The sequence below is a fragment of the Trachemys scripta genome, chromosome 1 (genome assembly GCF_013100865.1).
Source record: "Trachemys scripta elegans isolate TJP31775 chromosome 1, CAS_Tse_1.0, whole genome shotgun sequence".
Taxonomy (NCBI): Eukaryota; Metazoa; Chordata; order Testudines; family Emydidae; genus Trachemys; species Trachemys scripta.
Window position 1 is genome coordinate 41,891,723 of NC_048298.1, and position 19,934 is coordinate 41,911,656.

At 39.8% G+C, this 19,934-nt stretch overlaps 1 protein-coding gene across 1 annotated transcript in view; it reads right to left on the reverse strand.

Moving 5' to 3' along the window:
• Positions 1-19,934, reverse strand: part of PTPRZ1 (protein tyrosine phosphatase receptor type Z1) — a gene marked incomplete in the record, with an annotated part of 199,168 nt that overhangs the window by 8,064 nt on the left and 171,170 nt on the right. Inside the window, 13 exon segments of the mRNA XM_034768527.1 lie at positions 2,029-2,175; positions 2,957-3,085; positions 4,091-4,164; positions 4,697-4,790; positions 5,993-6,139; positions 9,363-9,498; positions 11,202-11,285; positions 12,016-12,179; positions 13,057-13,191; positions 16,111-16,245; positions 17,036-17,118; positions 18,400-18,496; positions 18,662-18,682. Coding sequence (XP_034624418.1) covers positions 2,029-2,175; positions 2,957-3,085; positions 4,091-4,164; positions 4,697-4,790; positions 5,993-6,139; positions 9,363-9,498; positions 11,202-11,285; positions 12,016-12,179; positions 13,057-13,191; positions 16,111-16,245; positions 17,036-17,118; positions 18,400-18,496; positions 18,662-18,682 — 1,446 coding nt within the window.

The window sequence follows — 19,934 nt, forward strand, 5'->3', positions numbered from 1 at the left end:
GCTCTTCTTTGGACCCTTTCCAATTTCTCCACATCTTTTTTAAAATGCGGCGCCCAGAACTGGACACAATACTCCAGCTGAGGCCTAACCAGAGCAGAGTAGAGCGGAAGAATGACTTCTCGTGTCCTGCTCACAACACACCTGTTAATGCATCCCAGAATCATGTTTGCTTTTTTTGCAACAGCATCACACTGTTGACTCATATTTAGCTTGTGGTCCACTATAACCCCTAGATCCCTTTCTGCCGTACTCCTTCCTAGACAGTCTTTTCCCATTCTGTATATGTGAAATTGATTTTTCCTTCCTAAGTGGAGCACTTTGCATTTGTCTTTGTTAAACTTCATCCTGTTTATGAGCTAACAGATGCTCCACAAATAACCTAGCAAAAATGTGACTTGTTTTTTCAAGACCAATATATCAAGTCTTAAATTAAACCCTAAGAACTGAGTCTTGCAAGGTATTGACTTTGAGCTCTACCAAAACACTTATGTACATGCTCAAAATTAAGCATGTGAGTAGGGTGAAGTCAATGGATTAGGCGAGGGTGCTCAGTACTCAGTCTTTCAGGACTAATCCCTTAAATTCCTGGGGTTAATTTGGTAATACAACCACATTTAACCTAGAATTTCTATGATGTTTCTATGAAAATTAATAGGGCATTTGTATGATTAAAACAACAAGGCAGTTTTGGTGTCTCTGTATGTGTAGTTAGTGTCTATGTTCTTGATGCTATAGCGTTTCATTCATGCAATTACTATTACTTATTATTTGTATTATAATATGCAAAGGCCCTAGTGGGAGCAAAGCCTCATTACTTTGCACACACATAGAAACACATGTTCTATCCCCAAAGAGTTTACAATCTATGTCCTGGATCCACAAAGCTATTAAGGTGCCTAATCCCCAGATTTACACCCCTGTGAGACGAAGCTATGCTGACATAAATTCCCAGTGTACACTAGCCCTTACTCTGGGCATCTGGAACCTATCTCCTGCCTGAGCGATCCACAAACTGGAGGGAGATACATATTCACACACCTATCTTGCCTACAGGGCCCTGTCTGGTAAAACTCAGAGACCGGCTAGCACAAAACATCTGGGTGTTGGGGCTCCCCTATATCCTTCAGCCCAGTGGTTAGGGAGCTCGCCTGGGATGTGGGAGAACACCAGATCAAGATCTGATAGAAGGGATTTGAAGAGTGATTAAGTACCTATTAGGTGAGTGATCTGGTCACTGCTCTATGGATTAGTCTAATATGGGTCTCCCTCAAGCTCTCCTACTGAAGTTGTTCCACTTAAACAATTGAATAATGAAACATTAATTGGGCCAGAGAAAAAGTGAGAATCACTATGTAGTCTACTGATTAGCGTACTCTCCTGAGAGGTGCCAGATCCATGTTCAAGTCCCTTCTTCTTATCAGGGAGATTGGGGACTTGAACCAAGGGGTCTCTTGCATCCTTGATGAGTACCCCAACCATTGGACTAAACAGTATTAGGGAATCCGAGTTTATTCTCCACTCCCCCGGTTGTTGTGTGTGGAGCTAGGCAGCCTCTGAGCATGCTTACCAGCTCGGGTCTGCAAGGCACGATAGGTGTTTGCCTGCCTATTTCCCCCAGAGACAGGCATCTCCCTTCACCCCGGATTTCAGCACCTATCTTTGCGAGAGGGATGAGGCTTAGGATACACTTCTCTCGTCAGCATCTTCCATTGGCTAATTTAGGCCTTTCCCCACGTACTGTGCTGGCTTTTGGGGATCACATTCTAAGCTGCCTACCTCTCCCCATTTGTTATATAGGGAGCCTATGTGCCTAATTAAAGCTTTGTGGATCAAAGTTTATTCCAGTGTTTTCTAATCACATAAAAATTCGGTGTTGTGAAGCTCTGGGGTCCAATGCCTTAGTCCCTCTGTGGATCCCGGCCTGTGTGTTTAAAGGACCTCGCATATTATTTATTTTAACGTTAAAACCTTTACAATTTAACTTCAACAAATCAAATCCCCACAAGTGTACCACTTTAATGATGTTACCTGTGTAGCTTCTAGAATAAAGTCTTGGATTATAAGCTTTTCCTCACTAGACAGACACTTGTGTTCTTCAGCAATCATAGTAACTTTAAAGCTCTCACAATTTATAGGCTCATCTTTGTTTGGCCAATAAACAAATTCATCCTCAGCCTAAAAAAAAAGGCCACAAAGTTAAGTAATTTTCTTTCCAGTTCTCAAAATAAAACAATACAATGTAGATGCGTTGGTAGAGAAATAATGCAAAATGTATATAAGTGACAGTCTTAAAGTTCAATTCATGAATTTAAATTTGACAGGATTAAAAATGTCTTTTCTTGCAGGCACAATTATTTACAGGTCTCAGAAGTTGCCCTGATCACTAAGGCTAACTTAAAAGTCTTTCCCATTTATGAAAAGAATAACCTTTATGAACTGTTTGCAGAGAAAGTAAGACTGTAGATTTTCGTGTTCACAGCTATTTCTCAGACACAGAAGTTTCTCTCAAGCATTTGCATGACTGTCCTCCAAAATGCACACTCATACACAGTCACCTTCCCTTTCCTCAGGTCTTACCCAAAACATAAAAATGAAAACCCTTAGATGTTTCTATAGCATATGCCACTAATCATTGAAGAGTACATTAGCTCATTCTTAATGTATACATACAGCTCCAACACTTGAGCATCTCTCTCAGTTTTTACTCCGAATAACTACTATTGACTTCAGTTGGAGTTTGCCCAAATAAGGCCTCAAGAATTAGCCCACAGTGAATAACACAAGCTGATTTCCCATATGTTTCAGATCAGTACTATCATATTCTTTTAAAAACTGTATTTGGTAGAGTCTCAGATTCCATATCCAAGTTTTGTATTGACCTGTTTGGTGTTTTTAAATTAGGATACTATTATAGCCTACATTGGATCAAACCACAACAATTAGCCATCAATCTTACCATGTTCTGACTATCAGGAAGCATGACTATTAGCTGAGCATTATGGTCCCATATCATTCTCCAGAAATCCTTGATGGTATGTAACAGGGGATGCTGGGTAATAATGAATTCGTTACTTTGATAATAACCCTGCAAAACAAAAACATCAGTCTGAGAATTGATGTCCAACAATATAGATATTTAAATGAAGCTTTCACTATACAAAGATGGAAGTCTAAAAAACAGAGCTAGATTGGCCTATATTTCATAAAAAGAACAGGAGTACTTGTGGCACCTTAGAGACTAACAAATTTATTAGAGCATAAGCTTTCGTGGACTACAGCCCACTTTGTAGTCCACGAAAGCTTATGCTCTAATAAATTTGTTAGTCTCTAAGGTGCCACAAGTACTCCTGTTCTTTTTGCGGATACAGACTAACACGGCTGCTACTCTGAAACCTGTATTTCATGTGACTCCCAGGAATAGAAATCAATGTATGTCAAATAGAAAAGGAGAAAACCAATAAAAAACAAAAAATAAATGTTCAAGTTCCCTCCCCACCCCAAAAATGTATTGCAAGCAACAGAGCGTTAATGGTGAACTGCCAACTCAAAATAAAAATGTGTATTAGCCCAGACATATGTACTGATTGCTCTGCCCTAGCCAGGATTCTGCAGGGACTCGGGGTACGCAGCAAAAGAATAAATTCAATTTCTTAAAATAATTATTCTTTCTCTCTGTGAAATCCTCTAGCATTAATTATAACTTCCCTGCTTTATGAAAGAAAGCCCAGACATACCTGCCAAATGTCACTCCATTCTTCCCTGGTGGATGCTGCACTGGAATTGTTTTTAAGTCCACTCAAACACATTAACCTTTGAATCTCGCCCATAAGTTGTGCTAAATTGTACTATTTTAAAAGTGTTGTGGGTTCTTACTGTATGCTGAGTCAAACTGTAATGTGTTTGAGTGGACTTAAAAACAATTCCAGTGCAGCATCCACCAGGGAAGAATGGAAAATGTGAAAAATGGAAGAGAAAGCAGAGAATCCCTTCAAAATAAAGACTGTGCCACTAACATGCAGATATCTGTCAACTCTAAAAATATGTATAGCAGTATAGAGTATTTTTCAGCAGACCAGACAATTTGACTTACCATAATATAGGAAGCATTGATGTAGTCTGTACCTTCACCAGATAGTGATGAGATACCCACTCTAGATCTTTCCACTGTAAAAGAAAGTTGTGAACTAGTCTATATGTTGTACTGTCTGGCTCATGTATTATAGTAATGATAATAAAATAAAGATCCATCAAACAGGATAAAACATCACCCAGCTCTCTACCTTCTTCTCCTAACAGTGGCTACTTAGGGCAGGTCTAAACTACCACTTATGTTGATATAATGTATGTCATTCAGAGGTGTGAAAAAAGACACCCCCGAGTGACGCAAGTTACAGCGACCTAAATGCTGTGCACACCGGCGCTATGTCGGCAGGAGATGCTCTCCCGCCAATATAACTTGCACTTCTCGCGGAGGTGGAGTAATTGTGCTGATAGGAGAGCTCTCTCCTTTCGGCATACAGCATCTTCACCAGACACACTACAGCGGTGCAGCTGCATCAGTGCAGATGTGTTGATGTAGCACTTCTAGTGTAAACTAGTCCTGAGTGTGAAACATTATTTCACTAAAATTACATTACAGGAATCATGGACCCTCTGCCCCACAGCCATCGAAAGCAACTGATTTGAACAAGCCTACCAGGGATGATTGATGAAGTTCTGTTCTTTTCTCTGTTACACTGTTTCAGTGCAGTAGAATAATCACACTGCTGTATATTAGATTGGCTCAGTAGCTGAAACAATAGGGGAAAGAATCCTGTTACTGTACAATGAAGAAAATAGAGATGAACTGTAGAGTTAGTTATATTAAAATCAGCTTACAGTAATGTCTTAATTAGATCAAGTCATTCACATTTGTAATATAAATGCTCTAATAATTTTGGCTTTCAAAGGAAAGGAAGAGTGAGGGAAACACCCACTCTCTGATATTATTTGGTTTGTTAGAATTTGGCCTTCAACGTTTCCTCCCATTTGCACTTGCGATCCAGCCTGTCACGTACTTTCAGCTATGCAGCACTGTTAGGGGATTCCCTTCTGAGCTCACCAACTCCTAATTTCTCTGAAAGGGTCATTGTTGAGCAATCTGAGGTTCTGCTTTCCCCCAGGGAGTGACTATGCAGCATTACAAGCTCATCCTACCCAGGGGAGTGAGACGAACTGTGAATTCCTATTAATAAGCCTGGTTTATTCCTACTCAGTTGTTAATTATATCAGAGAAATGCTAGTACTGTGCATGTGTGAGTAATGTTCGCTAGTAAATTAGAGCACTAATTCAGGTGTACCACATAACCCAGCAAGTACGAAGGTGGAATTTGTTTTCCTGAATTAAAATTCATTTGAAAAGGCAAATTTCTCACTTAATGGGCCAGGTTCACCCCAACTAGCAAACCTGTGTCAGCCACTAGCACTACAGCTGGGTGCCACGAAGGCAGTGGCTGTAGCAGGGGTGTGTTGAATCAGTGCATCCCACATCTTCTCCATGCCACACCTCCAGCCCAGCCAGTGCTGCCTACTTTTGGGGCTGTGCTGGCTGGCTCTGCCTACCCTGCAAAGCAGATTTCAGGCACCTTGTGCCACTACAACCCCTTCCAGGCAGTCTTTCTGCCACTGGGGCCCCTCTAGCAGGGACACTTCAGTAAATCTGGCCCAATCCACCTTTTAGATTGTGTTTTCAGCCCTGGTTTTCTGAAAACATGGCTTGTTTGAGGTAGAGTTCATGATTAGGTCTTTTTACCCAACACGTGCTATGTATTTTTGTGCTGCTCTAGATCTAGTCTCAGCAGTTATGAATCGAGAAAACTAATGGAAAGCTGTGGTACAATCAGTGACTTCATCTAGTGTCAGACTTTTCAAGCCATTGTTTACTTGTGATGGGTCAGAGTATAACAATGACACTGCCCTGACACTTTTCATTTTGACATCCATGAAAGCTTACCTTGAATTGTTTCTCAAGCTTTGTCTTTCCTGTTGGTCCAGGTATTAAGAGAATATTAACATAGGCATGAATGTGACTGTCAAGAACTTCTGTTTCTTTACTGAGTATGGCTTCAACCAGTGCATCATGAATAAAGACGTACTGCTCCTAGTAAAATAGCAACAAACATCTTACGTCTAACAATTGTCAGATTGCTCCCCTGAACACCTTCTTTGGTTAAACTGCAACTGTTGGCTCACAGCAACCTTTCTATACGATTATGAATTCTTCCCATCTTACCGCTATGATTTAGTCTGTTGAAATTTTATTTAATTATATAACTGAGGAGAACTCAAGATGTGCCAAAAACTTCTTCAGATGGGGTCTGGGAGCCAGAAATTCCCTGCTGATTATGCCAATGACTCTCCATTAACTGGGTACCATAAAAAAAAAAAAATCTATTCGCCTTTGCCACACAGCGGTGTGTGAGGTACCACAGATCTTCTATATAGTTAGAGTAGGAATAATAGTGGTAACTGTGATATTTGTTGGCTAATGGTGAGCAGTGTAAGTAGAGACAATCAGGAAGTCAAGCATCTTTTTAATTGTTTGAATGGCAGCAGCAAAGCCTGGCTTTCCAAAAATATACCATATGTATACTGTATGGGCTCCTGAAGGGGGAGGCCTCTTAGATGTGACCACAACAGACTGTGTTCCTTTATATTGAAATGTAATATTAAAACCCAGAAGTCCAATAAAATCACATTGTGACCAAATCCACCCCTGTAGCCACACCCTACACAGGATTAGAATAACCTTTGTACGAACTATTAATATAGCGTCCTTAACATAGAACCCCAAGAGTTACTGGCAGGTCCTCTGTTAAATTTTGTGAGGTCTGACCCCATGGAGGTAGATATGGAATTTACAGCCCTATCTTTTTAACAGAAAGTTCAGGTTATTAACTGATCATTTTCCATTAATCTGTTACACAAAATAAGAGACTCCAATTCTAAACTGCTCCAATAGAGTCTCATTCTCCAAGAATATGATATGGAAATTGTGCATATAAAGGGAAAAGAGAACATGGTGGCAGATGACCTGTCCAGGAAAGAGGGCTCTGATTTCCTGCCTCTGAGTCAGCAGGGGCTAACCCTCTTGCAGCTTTATAAGGGGGGAGGTGTGACTGAATTCACCCCTGTATTCACACCCTACACACTATTGTAATAATCTTTGTGCTAAATATGACTTGTGAGGTATTATCTGAAAACTAATAACTCACTGGTCAATAATATCATGATGAAATGTGTATAGCAACTTTATACGTAAAGTTATGAATTCCATCTGAATGACGTTGGTAGCACATGTTCAAACCCAATGAGGCAGGAATGGTCAAGTGGGTCTTAAACAAAGGAATGTGTGTTTACCTCAATTTACATATAATTTGTAAACAGGATCCTCAGAAAGGGAGAGGGGGAAAGACAGGAGACAAGGAAAATTTGCATTTCAGCAAACAGAGGTGAGAAGAAACAATGTGCAACCTCTTACCACCAGACACCGCGTCTCCTTTATTGTTTGAATGAACTTTTAACTAGGGGTAACCTTCAGGAAAATGCATTTCGAAGGGTGACTGATCTATAAAAATGAGGGGCAAAAACATCTCAAGTTATCTCTCCCTATCAATCTTCCTCTTTTTCATCTAAGAACACAAAAGAAACAACCTTTGGACTTTAGGAGAAGATCCTGACCTGAAACTTGGTCATCAATGTTACTGGAAACCTGTGGTAAGAATTTCACCTTGAACCAAGTCGAGTTTAAGTTTAGTACTAGGAAGTGTTTATCTATATTTCTTTTTCTGACTTTAATGCCTCATACTTGTACTCACTTAAAATCTTCTTGTACTTAAATAAACTTGTTTTATTCTTTAATCAAAACGAATCTAGTGTTGTGCATTCTGTTGGTAACTCCATTTGGTGTCACAGACTGTTGTACGTTGATCCCCTTAGAGGGGCAATGGACCTAATATGTCTGAACTGTCCAGGAGAGGGCTGGACAGTGCAGAACACACATTTTGGGGAAGAAATTGGGGACTGGGAGTGCATTGGAGTCACCCTGCAAGTAGTAACCAAGGCTGCTGGAAGCCAGAGTGTGGCTGGTGTTTGCTGACAGGCTGCTGGGAACAGTGTTGCTGGGCCAGAAATGTGGCTATACACAAACACTCAGGGTGTGGCTTGCATGCTGGCAGACTGTGAATGAACCAGATGGGAGCTACAGCAGCAAAGCATTGTGAGGTACCCAAGTTTGCAGAGCAAGTGTGACACAGCCCCTCACTGGTCTGAATTGCACCTTGAAATGTCATACTCATATGCTATGCATGGCTGGTGTTGTATCATATCCCATCTGTTCTGAGAGACCTGCAATTCCTAGAGCCATAGAATGAGTTAAGAATGGAATGATAGCCTTGGTCAGAATTTTCCAACCAGCCTCTTACTTAGCTCTATTCCGCTGTCTTCCTTGCTATCACAATAAGTGTCTCGCCCCCAATTCCTATGGCTATAATGTGTTCCCTCTCTCAACCATTTTAACACTTGGTCATTTGTGGCTACTTTCTTCTCTAGTTAAAGTATTTCTAAGGCCTTGGCTACACTGGCGCTGTACAGCGCTGCAACTTGCTGCGCTCAGGGGTGTGAAAACGCCCCCCCCCACCCCGGAGCGCAGCGAGTACAGCGCTGTCAACGCGAGTGTAATCAGAGCCTGCAGCGCTGCACGCTCGCTCGCAGTGCTGCGAGCTATTCCCCTTGGAGAGGTGGAGTTCTTACAGCGCTGTATGTACTACACTCACGCTTCACAGCGCTGCCGTGGCAGCGCTGGGAAGTCCTGAGTGTAGCCAAGGCCTAAGGCATCTATCACCACAATATCTAACCACCAACAGCATCTGACTCCAGCTCTTGAGGTCTGAAATAGACTTCCCTATCCCCTTCCTATTTATACTCATTCTCTTTGACATAACACCATTCTGCCTATCTTTGTGCATCACTGGTACAATAGCCTTTTTATATATATCATTTAATGCTTCAATCCAGATTACTGAACTATTGACGATTCTATAAATGAGCTCAGACAAAAATGCCTAAAGCTCCCCCAGAAAAGTGCAAACGTTGCCAGCCCCAGCTGCGGAGGTCACTTGCCTGCTCATTGCTTAAGAGAGCAAGAACAAACTCTAAAAGCAAAGGAGGGAAAACAAGCCAGCAGGAAAATCCTGAATGGTGATTGGTCACCATCCTGCCTGTCAGAGCAAATGAGGAGGAGGAACCCAGCATCTGTACTGTTGGCAACTGAGTCACAGAAGCTGGCTTCAGTTTACTTACCATAATGCATATTCTCTTCTTACCTCAGTCTGCACCAAGTAGTTTCTTTGCGTACGTATGTGTTTTAAGAATCCAAATATGTTGACTGTCCCTTCATGCTGAATTTGTTGCAGCATGCTGTCTAATACTATGTATGTGCCTGTTCTTCCAACCCCAGCACTGTAAAACAAACAAACAAAAATGCACCTGAGTCAGAAGCAGAGTGAGAGAACTCACGTGGGGTGAGGTACTGCTCCTTAGATATCAGTTTTTTCAGTGCAAGCTCTTACATACCTATATTACATATAACATATTCAGTTACTCTTAGTGTAAGGGAAGTGATGAAGAGGAATCTCTCCCCTTCCTCTCTATTCATCTTTTATTAAAGGGGAAAGACTTATTTCTCATCTCCTTCAACCACTCTCCCTATATTCCAGTTTAAACAAGACTTGTGACTTCTTGTTGGTTTGCAGCTTTCAGGCCTCTTATGCTCCAGGTATCCTTTGAAGCAGGTGCACTTCAGAGCTTTGATGTGCCCAGAATCCTCTCTGCTGATACACGTGACCCTTCAGACAAGGGGCTACATTTACCACACCTTACAAATTCAGACACTGCCTAGGGATCTTTCAAAGGAGATATTGCACTGAGGAAGATCCTAGGAAGCATCAGAACTGTTGAAAGTACACTAGCAAATGGAAATCTTACTGCTCTTCAGACATAGCCCAGAAAGGCAAACAAAGTGTAAGGTCTTCCTAAATAAACAAGAGGAAGAAAGGGAGCCAACCTAGTTTAGTCAATGGTCAGTTGATCAATAGTTTATAAAAATCCTATTGATTGTGTAAGAAGGTCATTGGCGTTCAAGTATTTTAGGACTCATGATAGTGCCATAGTCTGATGTTAACACCAAATTTTGCCCTAATGCAGCTTACCTGTGCAAATCTCATTCAATTTAGCATGCACATATCAAAGGCAAAATTTGTCGCTTATGCTTATAACTCTAACCAAAACTTTTCATGAGAAACTAAAAAAAGAGGTACCTTTGAAGCAATTTATCTTTTTATCCCTGGATTACCGAACACAATCCAGTTATTTAACACAGTCTTAGATCCCACAGTGATGCATGTGGTATAAAAACTTCAATACATAAACAGTTAGTTTAGGTTTTTCATGAATAGTTTGGGTTAGAGTTGTAAAGTCAATATTCTGCTCTTTGTTATATAGTCACAATTCCATTTATGTCAACTAGAATTGTATGTATGTAAAAGGGCAGAATTGGGCACCAACATAGTAATGTAAAACTGAATGGGTCCAGGTTAGCAGCAAACTATTAGACACATTAAAATACAAATAAAGATTATCAGGCCCCATATACCCTTGTTAAAAATGACAAACATGAAATAACAAAAGCACTGAAATAAGAAAATAATTAAGTAAAATTTCATAAAAATAAGAGTATTTTCACCTCAGTGTAACCTGGAAAGGTAACAAGAGAAGTTAGTCTCATACCATGAGATTCCTTCTAAACTCCATTACAATCCAGAAACAAACAAACGAGGTTTATAAAACTATTTGCAATTAGAACCCTGAAATTTGTACTTGACCCAGTGGAGAGGTCTGAATGAAGCCATACAATTCAGCCTTGTTAAGAAATTATTGAGGGCTATCATATTGCTGATCTCTCTGCAACCCATTGGAATATATTTCAGTGTTGGTATTTCTGGAAAGCTCCAATTTTGGACTTCTGAAGAACAATCAGAGGTGGAGATATCAGCATAATAAAAAAAACGTGATCATTTTTTTCCAGTACAAAAAATGTTTCAGTAAAATTAGATCATCCCCACACAAATTATCTTCAACTTGCAGCATTTCTATTGCAACTTTACCTGTTGGCTTCATCAGTCTCAGCTCCAGAAGGACAGAATTCATGAGGAGGTTCTCTTTTCAAATGTTCCATCAAAGATGAGGTACTATAGTAGAAAACCAGAACCTGCTTATATATTTTCCAATACTCTGGTCATTCACTGGTACTGTGAAGTTATCCCAGGTCCTGTAGGCCATTTTAAACCAACTTTCCCTGGGTTGCTTCAGTCTCAGTGAGCACTACCAGTACATCTGCCTAAAGCTTGCAGCACCGTCAGAGCTCAAGTAGTTTCCCCTGAACTCTCCTCTATTTCAAACCATTGATAGAGCACAGAGGAATGATACAAACAGCAGAACTATAGTTCAGCAGGTAGTATATTCAGTCTTCTTTTTTGCATAGTCTCCTTTTAGAAATTACAATGCATCCCTGCACCAAAGACTATATGAGCTGAAAAAATTAGAATACATATTTTGGCAGAAGTGAAACAATTACTGCAATACAGGTATCAGGAAAGTCCTTAGCTACCCAAGCTGCAATATATACATGCAAAATAAATTAAAAAGAAAAGCAATTTGAAAAACAAATATATATATGTAGCACAGAGCAGCATCACATTGTTTACAGTCACTAGGTGATTCATAGTGCTAGCATTGCCAGTTGATTATTCAGCCTTACAAAAGCTACAGCTACTACATAAAGAATTTAGTGTTCTTTCATCAGTAATTATTAAATATTAAAGTGAAATTCTGCCTATAACACCATTGAAAAATTATTTTTTGTGCAAAAAAGCAATGCGATAAAAATCAGAGTGAACTTTACTGCAGTAAAAACCACACCTGCAATGAACCACAACAGGCCCCACAGCATGGCGCTTAGCATATGATGCCTTTCGCACAAATGTTAGGACGGGCAGAGTATATTCTGGAACACCCATATCAGGCCACTGGGTATAATGATACTGAGTAACTACACGTCCACTAGACCTTCCTTTCTGGGAACCCTGAAACAGAAAATAAGTTATATAAGTAAATAGGCCAAGTCAAAGCAAGGTCATTTTCTCACTGTTTTCTTTATATACTTAATATTCTATTTTGCAATTGAATTAACATAGTCACTATTCGGTATAAAGCACACCAGACCCCTAAGAATACTGGTAGCGAATCATACAGTTATATGTACTATAATGGCCGAATTGTGCCTTCCTTATTAGGAACACAAAGGGTCTTTCCACTGACTTTATTGAGTCAAAACACACGCTGCTTTTGACTTCAGTGGAGCCAGGCTTTGATCTGCCTTCATTCGGGCTACTCCTGATTTACAGTGGTCTAAGTGTGTATCAAGCTCATATTTCCACTGGGATGCTTAGAGAAGCGTACGTCCTCCCTCTCCCCAGAACAGCTCTGCCTCTTAAACGGAATCATCTAGCCCTAGAAATGGAGCAAACATTGCTGAGCAATACAATTTAAAATCAGCCTACTTCTTTTTTGTTAGACTTTTTCATTCTGAGAATTCCCCCTGCTCACTAGTCTAAGTGATGTCCACAGCAACAGGCTTGTATGACCACAGCCTGTCCCCTGCCGGTGGTATTACTGCTGCACTCAACATGCTTGCTACGAGGGCAGAACATGTGGCCTCAATAGCAATTTCCCTTAATAAGTGTAACTGGGCATTGGATTGTGGTTATACAGCTGTGAGGCCATCATCTCCCCACTTAGAGCGCCCTCAGGTAAAACTCACTGTGACGTCAATGGGAGTTTTGCCTTGATAAGAACTGCAGGATTCCGTCCTAAGTTTGTATCAAAACAGTTGACATTACAAGATTCTGAAAATCATAAAACATCCCTGTGTCCAAGACATGCTTTTGGGATATCACAAACCTTTTTGACCTTGGTGTTTCTAATAGTAAAATTCCTCACAGTGTAATAAGCAAGTACATGAACACTCTTCTGAGTGACCAGAAAGTTTCCATATTCTTCGCTACCATCAGCAGGCCAGTACTGGTCACACTTTCTCTGCCATAAAGAGAGAACACAGTGTCAAACTACAGAGTTAAAATGAGCAAATTTAAGGGCACTATAATCTACAGAAGTCAATAGAAACTCCAAGGACACATAGCAAAGGTAGAATTTGTCCCTTTCTGTGTGTCTGGTTATCTCTGCTATCCCCTTATCAGAGCAGGTGTTTATTTTGAATCTCAAAGTTGGGCTTTGCATTTCTTTCACTCTCTTCAGAAGCAAGAATGTTGTAGAAAAGAATCCTTAAGGACAATTATTGACCAAATAGCCTATTAAGTATTAACTCCAAAGAATTCAGATCACCCCATGACATAGAAGAAGCTGCAGAAAGGGAACGCATATTTGTGGTGCCTCTCCTACAGTTCTTCCCTCAGTTGTGTGGGGATGGCCGTCTCTTGGAGAAATGGAGTCTACAATTACAGAATAGGTCAGGACCCTGAGAAGATGCCAGGGGATGATAAATCCCTCTGCATGGATTGCAAAGGATCTCCTAGCAGCATCTCCACTCCTGTGTTGTCTCTGTTACTGGCTTCTCCACCACAGCTATGCAATAGGGGAAATTAATAGTGGTGTGACCAGTGGTAAATTCACAGTGGTGAACTGTCACTGAATTTAACCTCCTTTGCCAGAGAAGCAGGCTCTGCTCATCATGTGGCCCTATACATAGCTTCATAGAGTCCAAGGCCAGAAGGGACCACTGTGATCATCTAGTCTGACTCCTGTATAGCTAGGGCCCTACCAAATTCACGGCCAGGAAAAACACATCATGGACCATGAAATCTGGTCTCTCCCCTGTGAAATCTGGCCTCTCCCCTGTGAAATCTGGCCTTTTGTGTGCTTTTACCCTATACTATACAGATTTTATGGGGAAGACCAGCATTTCTCAAATTGGGGATCCTGACCCAAAAGGGAGTTGCAGGGGGGTTGCAAGGTTGTTTTGGGGGGGTCGCGGTATGGCACTCTTACTTCTGTGTGGCTTTTAAAGCTGGGCAGCTGTAGAGCAGTGGCTGTTGACCAAACACCCAGCTCTGAAGACAGCGCCCTGCCAGCAGCAGCGCAGAAGGGTGGCAATACCATTTCATGCCACCGTTACTTCTGCATTGCTGCCTTCAGAGCTGGGTAGCCAGAGAGTGGCAGTTACTGACTGATGGCCCAGCTCTGCAGGCAGCAGCGCAGAAGTAAGGGTGGCAATACCACTCTGACTTCAGAGCTGGGCTCCCGGCCAACAGCTGCCGGTCTCCAGCTGCCCAGCTCTGAAAGCAGCACCGCTGCCAGCAGCAGTGCAGAAGTAAGGGTAGCAGTACTGCAACCCTCCCTACAATATCCCTGCAACCCCCCCACAACTCCTTTTTGGGTCAGAATCCCTACAATTACAACCCCATGAAATTGAAATAGCTGAAATCGTGAAATTTACCATTTTTAAAATCCTATGACCATGAAATTGACCAAAATGGAACATGAATTTGGTAGGGTCCTGGTATAACACACGCCATAGAAGTCCCCCAAAATAATTCCAGGAGCATATATTTTAGAAAAAACATCCAACCTGGATTTAAAAATGGCCTTGATTTAAAAATCCACCACAACCTTTGCTAAATTGTTCCAATGGTTAACTACTGTCACTGTTAAAAATCTACACCTTATTTTCTGATTGAATTTGTCTAGTTTCAACTTCCAGCCATTGGATCATGTTATACCTTTCTCTGCTAGATTGAAATGCCCATTATTATGTATTTGTTTCCCATGTAGATACTTAGAGGCTGTAATCAAGTCACCCCTTAACCTTCTCTTTGTTAAGCTAAATAGATTGAGCTCCTTAAGTCTATAAGACATGTTTTCTAATTCTTTAATCATTCTCATGGCTCTTCTCTGAACTCTCTCCAATTTATCAACATTTTTCTTGAATTATGGGCACCAGAACTGTACACAGTATTCCAGCAGCAGTCACACTAGTTCCAAATTCAGAGGTAAAATAATCTCTCTGCTCCTACTCAAGATTTCCCTGTTTATGCATCCCAGGAATGCATTAGCCCTTTTGGCTACAGTGTGACTTTGGGAGCTGATGCTCAGATGATTATCCAACACAACCCCCAATGTTTTGTCAGAGTCACTGGTTCCCAGGATAGAGACCTCCATCCTGTAAGTATGGCCTACATTCTTTGTTCCTAGATGTATACATTTACATCTAGCCACATTAAAATACATATTGTTTGCTCATGCCTAGTTTATCAAATGATCCATATTGCTCTATGTATGTGCCCTATTCTCTGTATTATTTACCAGTCCCCCGATTTTTGTGTCATCTGCAAATTTTATCAGTGATGATTTTATGTTTTCTACACCTCACCCTCAGGGTAGCTGTGGGGCCTGGAGAGGGTAGACCAGTAGTTGTTGCAAAATGCCAAAATGGTTGTTAATGTAGCTAACCTTATAATGTTAGGTTATTATAAACTTGCTTTTACCTTTATTGAATTTTAAGAGCTATGTATAATTACTTTCATACACATAATGCTTGGAGATTATAATAGCTCACATACTTTTGTTTTTTATTGCTTTTCTAATTAGATTAAATGTGTATGTTTATTAAGGAAATCCCTTGGAAATCTCTTCTTTCTGTTAATCAGTGATGGACATCAAGTGTCAAAGAAGATGACACCTTGTTAGCCATAAAATCCTATTTATTATTTCCAACTGTGTTTACACAGATTCTGAGATGCAGCATTATGGTTTCTATTTGTATTAATGGTCTATATTATTTTCTTTTATACTATATTTTGAAAGATGTATATAAGTATTATTGTGACTTCTGCTTTGTATAGAATATTTGATATGAGTCTAATCGCAAATTGTAAACGTACGTAGGCTGTATATGTAGGAACCATTTGGTGTAGATAATATAAAGAAATGGATTCATACCCTTCCTTTCTCAACAAGATTAGTTATCATCACAATGACTTCCACATTATGCTCCCAAATCATTCTCCAGAAATCTTCTGCTGTTGATTTTAATGGCCCTTGAGCGGCAATGTAAGCTTTTGGCTTGTTGTAGCCCTAAATTAAAATATAAGAAATTACACTGGTTAACTTACTGTTTGTATAAAAAAGGCGGTTGGGTAGAGTACATGACATTTTATATATGGATACAATAGAAAACCTCACACAACTTCAGGTATTTTTTTATTTGTAACAATTTCATTCACATAAATCCTGTGGTACCGGATACAATGTAAATGGAATTATTATGTTAATGTGTAAAATTCCAACCAAAGGAATAATACCTTACTGTGTATTAGATTACTCTATGTGCTGGCAGAACATTGACAAACTAATGATTTGAAAAGATCTGTTATATTAGTGTAAGAAATAAACTAGTATCATTCACATAACAGGTTTAAAGAATAGGGTAACTAAAACTGAAAAAATGCTGCCCCCCTGAGACCCTTATCTGAATGGCATACACATCTCATGAGATTATCCCAGATAGAAGAATTAAGTATCTATTACAAATATATAATAATATAGAAATTCAGAACTGAAATACTCACTCTGTACTGCCATACCACATACTTTATGGTATAAAAAATCATCAGCTGTTCTGAAGCCTCTACAATAACTGAACACAAGAACATGTGTTCAAGATAGAATCTGAGATTTATCTTCATGTTGATGGTTTGTGGATTTAAGTCAGATCCTTAAAGAATCTCCTACTAAAGAAGCTTTTTATATTGTTTTGTGCATATATATTTAAGAATTAATCCATTTTTATGAAACCTAGATGCCTCAGTGTCTCAGCTATCTTGGAGATACCTGACCAGATGAATAGATATGTAAATGTACTTACATCAACATAGTTGGCATTGATGTAATCAGTAACTCTTCCATCCTTTTCTGCAAGTTGTGCAAGTTTAACCCTACTATGATCATCTGCAATAAAACAAGTCAAAATAAACACAGCACTCTAGCAAGCATGGTTCCTTTTCTTTAGGAAACCTTTAACAGTGAGAGACGTTAATTGGATTTTAGAATATTTATTCTAAAGTACATCAACAACCATATGCAAGTATTCTGTGCTTAAATATGAATCACAGTCAAAATTTCAGCTGGAGAAATGCAAACTAACATCTGGGATTTGGGTTAGGAAATAATCAGAAACCTGTATCTTCTAGAGAAGGGAGAAAGTTGATCACCCTGTGCAATTCCCTTTGAAGCCAATGGAAGGATGTATGGCTAGATGGTCAGAGAATGTATCCTCAGAGATCTATCTATATAGATTCTCATAGTGCCACACATCACTATAGTATCTGAGCTCCTCCCAGGTCCTCCCACTAACCAAAATCACTTGGATAGTGCTCCAGTAAAGTGTTGGATAGAAATGGGGAGAATGGGAGAGCAAACAATGCTAACCTTCCCTCCGTTAAGGTGAATCTTCAATAAGGTGAAGTGAACCTCATTTGTTCCGGCGTGAAATTTACACCTCCTGTTGCCAAATAGGCTGAATTGGTCCTATTATCTATACAGCTTTGATGCTACTGCACCTAGAACACTGTATTTAATTCTGAGGGCCTTGTTACCAGAAAAATATTGGTAGACCAGAAACAGTTCAGAAAAATAGCCACAAAAATGATCAGCAGGCTGAAAGGACCGACATTAAAGAAAGATTAAAAGAGCTAAATATATATACACATTAGCTAAAAATTACTAGCGTGATGGAGAGGGGCAAAGCAACTGGAACATGTGTCCCAGCTAATGAAACTGATTTATATCCAGTGATGGGGCACATACAAACTAAAAAATTGATAAATAAGTATTTCTGCGTGTGCAGCAACTAGAGAGCCTGGGATTCTGCAGATTGCTAAAGAGGATAAATCATCATTATTCCAGCTCAAAGATGGATTAACTTTGGTAATCAAAACATAGCTTCCTTGGCTTTATAATGGCATTGTAATGAAGTCTCCGATTTCTTTTTGTTTTGTCACAGAAGGCCTACACAGGTTTCACTATCAAAAGCTCAGTAGGGCAGCAGAATTTCAGAGAAATAACTTGAAAAGATATGAAAGTCTGTTCTGTAACTCACAGAACACTTCTGCTGAACAGGACCAATAATTTTCAGACCAGTGTGATTCCCCTCCGCCCTCCGTGATAATACATAAGTGTACACTTCTCTGCATTGACCTCTAAAATACATAACCAAGCGTGTTCACTTACAAGCAACAATATTTATATATCGATTCTTATTCTTGTTGTCTGGGTGATTAGAGCTGTCTGAAGTAATACCAAGATCTACAGTACAGCTCTGGATTTCCTGAAAAGAAAATGGGCATATGCTATTTTAATAAATATTAACTTACATGCAATGTCTTAAAATGTAATAAATCAACGTGAAAACCCACAACTGTATACCAAACTATCTATGATATCTTACAACTAGTTCTTTGCTAAAAAAAAATGCAGTGAAATAATTCCTTACCTTGTAAAACTCTTTCAGTGTCTAATGAGGGAATGAATGCAAAAAAAGTAAAGAAATCAAATTCCACAGCACACAACAAATGGATAGAAGTGCTTATACATATTACGATTACAATGGAAAACAATTATGGTCATGCAATATATGTGTTTATAATATAGCAACAACGTTGAATATTTTTGACGTAATGCATGCAAGTAAAAGAAATGAGACATTCTGAACTTGAAATAACTTTCATAACAAAGTCTGACATCTGTATGTATCTCAGTGACTTTGCCTCAGTCTTAGACTCTGGATTTGCAAATACTTATGCATGAGTAATCTCATTGACAGGGCAGAGGCCTTTAGTTATTGGTCCAGGAACTGAGTTAAGTTTTATAGGCCCACTGTTACTCTCATTGAAGAGAACTGCAAAACCTCAACTGATTTCCATGGGAGCAGGATTGTGCATCTTTTCATCTTCATGTGACTATACCCTGCCAGTTTCGGGCTCTAAACTACAACCCTTATTCATACAAGTAGTCTCACTGGACCTAATGCATGTGTAAGGGCTATTTGAATGAGTAAGGGTAACAGGAGCAAGCCCTTAAAAATCCATAACAGTATTCTCAGCATGTAATTCAAGTTTTTATTTGATGGAATGCTTCAATTAAATAGGAAACTCAATCTTCTATAAGGAGCACCTTGTTAAACAGAAAATAACTGGGTGCTGGCTGGTAAGTCTTGCCCACATGCTCAGGGTTTAACTGATCGCCATATTTGGGTTTGGGAAGGAATTTTCCTCCAGGGCAGATTGGCAGAGGCCCTGGAGGTTTTTCACCTTCCTCTGCAGTGTGGGGCACGGGTCACTTGCTGGAGGATTCTCTGCACGTTGAGGTCTTTAAACCACGATTTGAGGACTTCAGTAACTCAGGCATAGGTTAGGGGTTTATTACAGGAGTGGGTGGGTGAGATTCTGTGGCCTGCATTGTGCAGGAAGTCAGACTAGATGATCATGATGGTCCCTTCTGACCTTAAAGTCTATGAGTCTATAAATTCCATTCATTTAAAAATAGTACAATCATGCTTCCTGTAATGTTCTGGGACTCATTTTAAGGCCAAAAAGCTTCCTTTTAGGCTTTCTAAAAGTTAAAAATAAGAGAAGTGGTTACTAGTCATGGTTAAAGCCTAATGACCTGGTAAATTAAGTTTTAAATAGGATTTGCTTTACAGGAATAGGAATTAAAAACTGAAAAAGCTAACTTCTGTCAGCTCTGCAAAGATAACTTTAGTTTAA